The following is a 10,963-nucleotide window of genomic DNA, read 5'->3' on the forward strand; positions in this document are numbered from 1 at the left end:
TATAATGCTGCACTCTACTGTAACTTACCTTTGGTGTAAGTGATTGAAGAAAATTATTCTTTTTAATGCACTCATTACATTTCAATACAACTCAAACAATTTTTATTTTTTTTGCAAGATTGATGAGTTTTAGGATCTGTATTGGGTCGTGAACAGTCAAGCCTTTTTTTCATACTGTAATTCTTTTACATGTGCCTTTCAGAATGTCTATCAACCAACAATTCAAAACTCATTTCTGGCCTGGCGGGCTGATTTTTCAGGTGAAACTACAGTATGTCCAGTCTGTGTGTGCATGCATGCGTGCATGTGTGTGTGAACCATGCCATCTGCAGAACTCCACTCGTGGCTTGTGCATGTTAAGATTAGAAACAAAACAAATTGCATAATTTTCAAACACAAGACTAATCCATAACACTGTGTACCCACTGGTACGATCCACTGGAGAGTCCACTCATTTCATATCTGTTCATTTGACTACATATTATGCATTTGTTCACAACATCAAGACAAAACAAATAATGCCTTTCGGCTCAAATTTGTTAATCCAAAAAAAGTTTATTGCTACCAATGTGAGTCCCTGCCATTAAGGAATAAAGTATATGAATTGTGATGTCAGAAGTAAGAATGCACACATTTTAGTCATTTATTTGTTTATTTCAGAAATGTCTGAAGCGCTATTAATTTATTTAAATACCATACATCAAATTATACAAATTTCTTACAAGAGCAACACTGATCATCCTGATTGGTCCACCAAGTGTGTGGGGAGTGTCCTGGAGGGACTGACCACTGTACGGACTGACCAATGTAGGGAGGGACTGACCACTCCATATAAACCAGGGGTCCAGGTGAAGTCCTCTCATCCACAGAATCACACAGCAACCATGAGGTCTCTGGTCTTCATTCTGCTCATCGGAGCTGCTTGTGAGTATAGGCCTAGATCCTATAGACATTTGGGTCAAAATATGTAACTTAAATAAAATAAAAAATAAGAAGAAATGACATAGATAATTTTCAACTGTATTTTGGCAGTAATCTTACCAAACACCTCATTCACCTTTTGTTGCCATTGTTTTATGTTTGGGGGTTGTGGCTGCATGCAACCATGGGATTTGTAATAGTTTTTGTTTTGCTATTAAAAGTAGGTTCCTTAATAGACAGAGTTTCTTTCTCACTATTTGATTTCCGGCATGGACTCCTAATTTTGATTCCAAAATAAGTTCTATTTCCCTTTTAACATCCTCCCAGAACCCCCGCAAATTTGGACAGGCCCATAGTATAGGCGAAATGTCTCCTTGGTGACCACAAGCCCTCCAACATTTTCCATATTTAGCCATAATTGGCCAGAGTTCTAAAATACATATTTTGGACCTTCCAGTCAAACTCTCTCCAATTTGGACTATTTGTTATTTTTTGGCCAGCTTCCTCCCCTTCGTTTTCAGAAGGATTACTATTCTCAATTCCTATTCCCACATTTATTCTTAATGTCTTGTTGCAATGCTCTTGATGCAATCACTGTCCTTCCATTTCCTTAATCGTTTTATCTAAAGTTTTAAAAATAGACTTGTTATTGAAACATGAAGAGCAAACTGGGTAATATATTAATTTGTATATTCCACTCTACCCATTAGAGGTAAATGCCTAACATATTTAAGTGATTTATCTGTATGTTCAACTGGTTGCTAACAGTTTCTACAGCCCTTCTATTTACGGAGGACAAAATAATTAATAATATATTCCATGTGTGTTTTCAGTTGCAGAGGAGGACAAGATCGTCGGAGGATATGAGTGTGAGAAACACTCCCAGCCCCATCAGGTGTCTCTGAACTCTGGCTACCACTTCTGTGGTGGCTCCCTGGTCAACGAGAACTGGGTTGTGTCTGCTGCTCACTGCTACAAGTCGTAAGACAACCTTTATACATTTTTAGGAATCAGGATGCATTTTGATTAACTCAAGGAAAACCTTTTAAATGTGGTGGAGTTATATTTGAAACATCAAAATCATGACCATAAAACATTTGATTTTGTGAGATTTTTTTTTAATTTAATTATATGATATCGTTGCTGTACGGCAGAAACCAGCTAAACATTTTTTTTCCGCTTTTCCATTTTCCCCCCCATAAATCAGTGCTATTGCACACCCTTTACGTCTGTGTGTTGATTAAAAAAATATTGAACCAATGAAAAGTATTAAAAAGCAATTCTGACAAAACCAGCTAACTCCTTTGGATCCTCAAACTTTCTGCTAAACCAGCTAAGTCCACCAAAGGGGGGTGGAGTTAGCTGGTTTTGCTGACTCCAGGCTCCACCCCCTTTTGACCTCCAACCTCATAGACCATATTCGTACGGCGGCCATATTGCCATTAAGTCAATGAAATGCCACCAGTTACCACAGCAACGCAATGTTAAATTCCAAAATGGCCACCGTGTGAATATGGACTATGGTGAGCTTTGAGGTCCATTTAGCTGTTCTTATCAATGATGAACAAAACCTCCTATCTCCACTTTTTGTTTTGTTTTTGTCATTTCCTGAAAAATGTACATTTTGGAGTTAGCTGGTTTCTGGCGGACAACAGAGATATACTATATTTAATAAATACCCTTTGTTTTGCGGTTTTCAAAAATAAATTCTCACAGAATCAAGTGTTTTATCGTCATGATTTGATTCACCAGGAGCCTGGATGGCTTGATTCTAGGCTTAAAATAATTGATATAAATATTTCCCCATTTATTTATGGGAAAAATTAATGGGGTCTGGATCAATGGAACCACAAAATGGCCGCCACTGCTATCCTATACATATACCGATTACCGAACCATATGAAAACCTTCTCATGTACAACGAGACCCCCCTGTACAAATTCTCTCCTGGGCCTCCTGTATTCTGTCTCCCTTTCTGCCCTTTCTCACTCCTCCCTCTCTTTTCCAGCCGCGTTCAGGTTCGTCTTGGCGAGCACCACATTGAAGTCGATGAGGGTACCGAGCAGTGGATCTCCTCCTCCCGTGTCATCCGTCACCCCAACTACAGCTCCTACAACATCAACAATGACATCATGCTGATCAAGCTGAGCAAGCCCGCCACCCTCAACCAGTATGTGCAGGCTGTGGCTCTGCCCACTTCCTGTGCCCCCGCTGGCACCAAGTGCTTAGTCTCTGGCTGGGGCAACACCCAGAGCTACTGTGAGTATACAGTAGCACCTTTTAAAAAAGTGATCAAGTTAAGCTCAGTTACCGGTTGAAACTGAGTGCATCTACTGTAAATATACTGTATCATAAAAATGCAGCTGTGTATAATATTTACTCAGTCCCAAAATCATAATGCATAACGTACAAGATGGCTGTCGTGTATTTGAGTCATTAAACTGCGTGTTATCAGGCCCGTTGGTGGTAATAATATGGAGGAGAATAGAAGAGAAGACGTCAGGGTTTCCAAGTTTCCATGGTCATTTATTCAGATTCATCCAAGTACAGCATCATAGCATCCAGGGCAGAGAGCCCCCTCCAGCAGCCCCCTCTGGCCACAACCATAATCCCAAACAAACATCTTACGCCTTTCTTATAGTAGAGTCAGTAGACCATTTTACCACAGATGCCATTCTAAATAGCCATATAAGGTATGTTCTAAAGATAAAAGCAACACAATGGCCATTTGGCTCAGCTGCAGCTGTTGCTGCGTTAGAATATAGCCCATTCACACATTCACCAGTCACACACACTCATGATTACACTTCTGACTTTAGCATATTTGTTCTACTAATAATCTGTTTTTACTTGCATACTGTCATATAAAATATAGCAAATAATACGACATTCCCCCCACGAAAGACTTTAACGTCTTTCGCAACCACGTATATTAAATAAAACAGTTTGCAAGAAAAACATAAAAAAAACAACATTCTTCCACCTACACCCCCCATGACCAATGACTGGAAGTTTGAACAAAAGGACATTCAGCAGAGTCAACACAAACAACACATGGGACAGAACAACTTAGATACAGGCATAAAAATTACACAATAGTCGTACAGTGATTCACCTTAAATTTCAGAATAAAAAGAAAATACATCAATACGGTGCTGAACTTTCTCATTTCGCATCGATCATCTCGAAAATAAAAACACCAGTCAAAATGCATTCTCATTCCCTAATCAGTGTGCAGGTCTCTCTGTTTCTTTAAACCCTGGGATACAATGTTACCTATATCTATACACTGAATGTGAGTTCACACTTTTCAGGTGCCGGATGCAACCCTGTGCTTTCCGGACTAGCATCAGCGCATCGATCAAATATGTCGTGTATTTGAGTCATTAAACTGCGTGTTATCAGGCCCGTTGGTGGTAATAATATGGAGGAGAATAGAAGAGAAGACGTCAGGGTTTCCAAGTTTCCATGGTCATTTATTCAGATTCATCCAAGTACAGCATCATAGCATCCAGGGCAGAGAGCCCCCTCCAGCAGCCCCCTCTGGCCACAACCATAATCCCAAACAAACATCTTACGCCTTTCTTATAGTAGAGTCAGTAGACCATTTTACCACAGATGCCATTCTAAATAGCCATATAAGGTATGTTCTAAAGATAAAAGCAACACAATGGCCATTTGGCTCAGCTGCAGCTGTTGCTGCGTTAGAATATAGCCCATTCACACATTCACCAGTCACACACACTCATGATTACACTTCTGACTTTAGCATATTTGTTCTACTAATAATCTGTTTTTACTTGCATACTGTCATATAAAATATAGCAAATAATACGACATGGCTAACACTGACCATTGACCTTATGTAAAATAATTAGCAGGCCTAATCTCTCCATTATGTGTGCGTGTGCGCAACAGATCCCTTCGTTACTCTTCATCATCTTTGTAACAATCTGTTTCAAGAAACATTGTCATTAAAACCAAATATAATCATAATGGTTTTCATCCTTAATGCGATTTACGCTTTGGCAAAGCATTGATTAGGATTAATGTTCCCTCCGTTGTGTTTAACCATTTCCACTTTGATCTGTATGTAATCCCACAGATGATGACAGCGACAAGCTGCAGTGCTTGGACATCCCCATCCTGTCTTATGAGGACTGTGACAACGCCTACCCTGGCATGATCACTGATGCCATGTTCTGTGCTGGATATCTGGAGGGAGGCAAGGACTCTTGCCAGGTACTGTAGTCAACAAGGTTCACCTGCAGAGGTCCTCCTTCTCCACCAATGCATCTGAATAGTAAAGCAGTGTGTCAGCCTAGTGGTCTTTCCTTTCACAATATTGATGGTCTTGATGTTGAATTGTATTGAGAAATCAAATGTATGTCTTGTTCCACTTACCTCCTCTTTCTCTCTCTCAGGGTGACTCTGGTGGCCCTGTCGTGTGTAATGGTGAGCTGCAGGGTGTTGTATCCTGGGGATACGGTTGTGCTGAGAAGGGCAACCCTGGTGTCTACGCTAAGGTACAGTATGCCTCAAACGTCTTTATTCATAGAATAGAGACATGCCATTCATGAAAATCAAGGATCTTGCCGAGTGAATCTGAGAAAATAGGTTTTTGAGGTGCATCTTTTTGGCCACCGACAGAATTGTGAAATATTTGACTTTTAGGACATATGCTTATTATTTGCTTATTAAATTAAATTAAATTAAATTATTGCAAAAAGCTTTATTCATGCCATAGCATGAGAAATAAACCCCTGGAACCTTGAACCATAACAATACAAAACACAACTATACCCTACAGATATATGTCAAAACCCAAGCTGAGCATATGCTAAATATTTTCTGTCTCCATTTTCAGGTGTGCCTGTTCAACGACTGGCTGGAGCAAACCATGGCCAGCTCCTAAGTCTGATCCTACATCCTGTAGGACTATCTTACAACTATCACCTCAGCCATCATACCTCAACCCTCCAGTATTTGGACAATCTTGCATAATAAAGTCATTCAAACTTCAATTTAACTTTGTTGTGATTGTTTTCATTGTGTTGCTACTCCCCAAATATACTGTCTCTCATTTTTATTACATTACTAGGCTATAGCAAATAGGATTGTGAAAAAAGCTGTGAATCGTATTTCATAATGTAACCACTTAAACCCCTCTAAACCCTCTATAAAATAGAGCTACTATATAGGTGAATGTTCAACCCAGAATAGGCTTGTTTGGTTTCACTACATGCACCATTTTCTTTAACATCCTGAAAAAAAAAAAAACATGATATACAGAATGAAGCTGCATGCAACAGTTTCAGAGTTGTGACTTTGTTTGTGCCCATTGAACTTTGGAACAATGGGACGTCAGACTAATGGCAATAAAGCAAAACCCAGCTACAGCCCTGAGCCTTTCAGCATCAGAATCAGAATACATTTTATTGTCACATCACCGGTTTACAGGTGTAAAACAGTGGGTGAAATGAGTTTTATTGCAAGCTCCATCTTTTTAGTTATTTCCATAAAAAAGAAAGGGAAGACGAAGAAGAAGGGGGGGCAAGGGGGAAGAGAGATCAATCAATAAGAAACAAACACATTATATACATATAGTACCTGAGGTAAGACATAAAGGTGCTTGAGCATAGCAGCAGATGTATACTGTGCATGATATGCTATGGACGTTAGTTAAGGTGCGACCATGCTCTTACACCTAACCCCTTTTCTGCCCTTTAAATAAACCGGCTTGACTCGCCTCTGTGTCTGGGTCTCATTGTAATGCTCACCTTGTGGCTTCCCTAACCTCACCACAACTGTCACTCAAATAAAACTCTGTCTGTCCTTTTTCTCCTCAGTGGTTTGATCAGTGTGTGTGTGTGTGTGTGTGTGTGTGTGTGTGTGTGTGTGTGTGTGTGTGTGTGTGTGTGTGTGTGTGTGTGTGTGTGTGTGTGTGTGTGTGTGTGTGTGTGTCTGTGAGTGAGTGTGAACCAGGCCATCTGCAGAGTTCCTTCCATGTCAAGGTTAGAAACAAAGTAAATCGCGCCATGTACCAAGGACACAAAAAAACAGGACATTTTGTACCCACTGGTAGGGTTCACTAAGAGTTAAGATGTTCTTTTTACTATTGACGTTAATGTACGAATGTTCAAAGCACCAAAATGTAAAGATAATGCAGAATAAAGAATCGCTAGCTACCATAGGTTTCCACTAATGAAGAAGATTTTATGAATTATGTCAGTAGTAAGAATGCACACATTTAAAGTAATTTATATATATTTTTAAATGGATTAAAATTATTTATTCAAATACTGTTTCTGACTAGACTAACACATTTTGGTCTCGTCAGTACAACTGTTAAAAATAATTTCATCTGAGTATCCTGATTGGTCCACCAAGTGTGTGGGGTGTGTCTGGTAGGGACTGATCACTCCATATAAACCAGGGGTCCAGGTGAAGTCCTCTCATCAACAGGATCACACAGCAACCATGAGGTCTCTGGTCTTCATTCTACTCATCGGAGCTGCTTGTGAGTATAGGCCTAGATCCTAAAGACACTTTACCTAACATATGTAAGTGACTTATTTGTAGTTATGTTCAACTGTTTGCTAACTGTTAAATCATTTTTGGAGCACAGAAGATCTAACAGCTTACATCATGTGCGTTTTCAGTTGCGGAGGATGACAAGATCGTCGGAGGGTATGAGTGTGAGGAACACTCCAATCCCTATCAGGTGTCTCTGAACGCTGGCTACCACTTCTGTGGTGGCTCCCTGCTCAACGAGAACTGGGTTGTGTCTGCTGCTCACTGCTCCAAGCCGTAAGACAACCCTTTATATATTTTAGAATGCATTTTGATTAACTCAATTGAATGTCATTTGAATGTTATTGTTAGGGTCGAGTTGTTTGAAACATCACAATATACAGTAGATGCATTGTAAACCTTCTCCCTACAATGTGACCCTTCCTGGCCTTAAATTCTCTCCTCTGCCTCCTGTATTCCTTCTCCCTCTTTTTTCCCACACTGCATGAAAAGACTTGATTACGGTTGTGTAATCCACAGGCATACCCCTCATATTAAAGGGAGTTTGTGTCGTCCCCCGTACTCCTCATGCTTGCCCCGGAATCAGAACGCTCCAGAGGGCATGTGTGTAAACCCTCCCCCACCACTTCTACTGCTACTGAGCATGTGCAGTAGCCTACATTTTGATTGATTAGTTTATAAATTACGAAAAAACATATAGGTTATGATAAAGGTGAAATATGGAGATGTGAGGTTTCTGCCCAACAGCAATGCCGTTGTTAACCCGAGTACCCAGGGTTCTATGATAGGCCCCCTCCTCCCTCTGCACAAAACCCCAATGTTCACCTATTATGACGTGCCCAGAATCAAGGATATACGATATGTAAAGAAGATGACAGTCATAGCATGTGCCATAGACACACTGGGAGGCAAACTGGAGATGGATGTTCAATCGAATGCAACCATTGTACTCCACATTTGTATTTAAGTACAGTAGCCCTACTTGAGTAAATGTACTCGCTCACTCAATCACTCTCACACACACTCTCTGGACCCCCCCCCCCCCTCATTGTTGGAACAAACAGGCCATTTGCATGTGAACGCAAGGGCAGATAGAGGCAAAGGAGACACATACCCCCGTATTTCAAATGTAGTTTTACACATTTCTAGGTGAGACGTTTTTAAAATGTAAGTTCCCGTAATCATTCGTTTATCCCCCTTTTCATCCAGTGTCAGCCGTGTTGAGGTTCGTCTTGGCGAGCACCACATCATCCTCGATGAGGGTACCGAGCAGTGGATCAAAGCCTCCCATATAATCCGCCACCCCAACTACGACGCCAAAAAGATTGACAATGACATCATGCTGATCAAGCTGAGCAAGCCCGCCGTCCTCACCAAGTACGTGCAGACTGTGGCTCTGCCCACTTCCTGCGCCGGTGCTGGCACCAAGTGCTTAGTCTCTGGCTGGGGCAACACCATGAACTTCTGTGAGTATAACACCTGTTTAAAAAGTGATCAAGTTAAGCTCAGTTACCGGTGAACCTGAGAAAAGTTGCATCTAAATTTACCATAACAATTCAGTTGTGTACAATATTTACACATTATACATCAGCAGGCCTAATCTCTCCATTATGTGTGTGTGTGGGTGTGTGTGGAAAGATTCCTCTTTGTTACTCTTAATCATCTTCATAATAATCTGTTTCATTAAAACCAAATGTAATCGTAATGGTCGCATCCTTACTGTTATGTTACATTCTTAATATATGCTTCTATAAAAGCATATTCAGATTGACTTTTCCTCCTGTTCCTGTTTTAAACCTTTTCCACTTTGACCTGTATCCAGGGGATGACGAGGACAGGCTTCAGTGCCTGGAAATTCCCATCCTGACTGATAGGGAATGTAAATTATCCTACCCTGGCCAGATCACTAGCAACATGTTCTGCGCTGGATTCCTGGAGGGAGGCAAGGACTCTTGCCAGGTACTGTAGTCAACAAGGTTCACCTGCAGAGGTCCTCCTTCTCCACCATCTGAATAGTATAGCAATGTGTCAGAACAGCCATTAACCACCATTAATGATGGTCTTAAAGTTTAATTGTTTTGTGAAATTAATTGTTGTTACACCTTCTTTTCACTTTTCTTCTTCTCTCTCTCTCTCTCTCTCTCTCTCTCTCTCTCTGTCTCTCTCTCTCTCTCTCTCTCTCTCTCTCTATCTCTCTCTCTCTCTCTCTCTCTCTCTCCCTCCCTCTCTCTGTCGCTCTCTGTCGCTCTCTCTCTCTCTCTCTCTCTCTCTCTCTCTCTCTCTCTCTCTCTCTCTCTCTCTCTCTCTCTCTCTCTCTCTCTCTCTCTCTCTCTCTCTCTCTCTCTCTCTCTCAGGGTGACTCTGGTGGCCCTGTTGTGTGTAATGGTGAGCTGCAGGGTGTTGTGTCCTGGGGAAACGGTTGTGCTCAGAAGAAATACCCTGGTGTCTACGCCAAGGTAGAGTATGCCTCAAAAACATCTCCTTATTTTACAAGTTGTGTGTCTATGGTCATATAACAGAGACACGCCAATAAAGCAATGACTTTGTATTGCTAAAGTGCAGAAGTCCTGACCTTTAGGACATACAAAAAAGTTATTTTTGCTCCTTGCAATTCAATTCAGTTCAAATAAAAAAATATGCACTCTTTCCTATGAGGCAATTAGGCGACAATGTCAAGAAAAACAGAACTTCAGAAAACCAACATTCAACTCTAGCATACAATAATCAGTAATATAGACTACAAGAGGACTGTCTCGGGTCCTTAAAAAAAATATAATTCTAAAATACATTAATAATAATATGGCAATAACTAGTTGTACACCGTTGACGATACTCTATGTGCTATTTATATAGCTTTTCTTTCCATTTGACTTTATTCTGACTTTTGAATCATTTTATTCTATTACCATTATCATTATTTCTATTATTTTATCCACAATGTTGAGGAAGCTCTGAAAACAATAACCATGATCCATAACAATATAATACATAACTACTGTATACACTATAACCTACAAATATAGGTCAAAAGCCACACTGAGTATGTTGAACCTTTTCTGTCTCAATTTTCAGGTGTGCCGGTACAACGACTGGCTGGAGCAAACCATGGCCAACAACTAAGTTTGATTCCACCTCCTTTAGGTCTATCTTACACATACCATCACCTCAAATCATACCTCAAACACTTTACCTCCAGTATGCTGTTCCACTTTTCCATCTTGCATAATAAAGTATTTGAGACTTAAATTTTACTTTGTGATTGTTTTCATTGTATTTTTACTCCCCAATATGATTATCTCACTGTATACTGCATTATAAATAAATAAATAAATTGCACAGTGCATTGACCGTTGGGATATATATGCAGGGATTGATGCAGCTGAATATTTACTTTTCCCAAATTTCAGCTTAAAGGGATAGTTCACCCCCAAAATAACTTTTTTCCTATCGATTAGTCACCCCATTGGAGACTTGAATAATAGTTTTTAATAGTTTTTGTCACATTTCT

At 40.2% G+C, this 10,963-nt stretch overlaps 1 protein-coding gene across 1 annotated transcript; it reads left to right on the plus strand.

Moving 5' to 3' along the window:
• Positions 1 to 876: 876 nt before the first annotated feature.
• On the plus strand, positions 877 to 10,575 carry LOC308083517 (uncharacterized protein; the record flags this gene model as incomplete). Its single annotated transcript, XM_080425830.1, has 12 exons — positions 877 to 924; positions 1,755 to 1,902; positions 2,930 to 3,180; positions 5,027 to 5,163; positions 5,346 to 5,447; positions 5,789 to 5,833; positions 7,333 to 7,441; positions 7,584 to 7,731; positions 8,671 to 8,921; positions 9,278 to 9,414; positions 9,810 to 9,911; positions 10,528 to 10,575. The coding sequence occupies exons 1-12, from the start codon at positions 885 to 887 to the stop codon at positions 10,573 to 10,575; spliced, it is 1,518 nt and encodes a 505-aa protein (XP_080281956.1). The 5' UTR covers positions 877 to 884.
• Positions 10,576 to 10,963: the final 388 nt, after the last annotated feature.

Source organism: Gymnoscopelus braueri (genome assembly GCF_963280865.1).
Source record: "Gymnoscopelus braueri genome assembly, chromosome: 4".
Lineage (NCBI taxonomy): Eukaryota > Metazoa > Chordata > Actinopteri > Myctophiformes > Myctophidae > Gymnoscopelus > Gymnoscopelus braueri.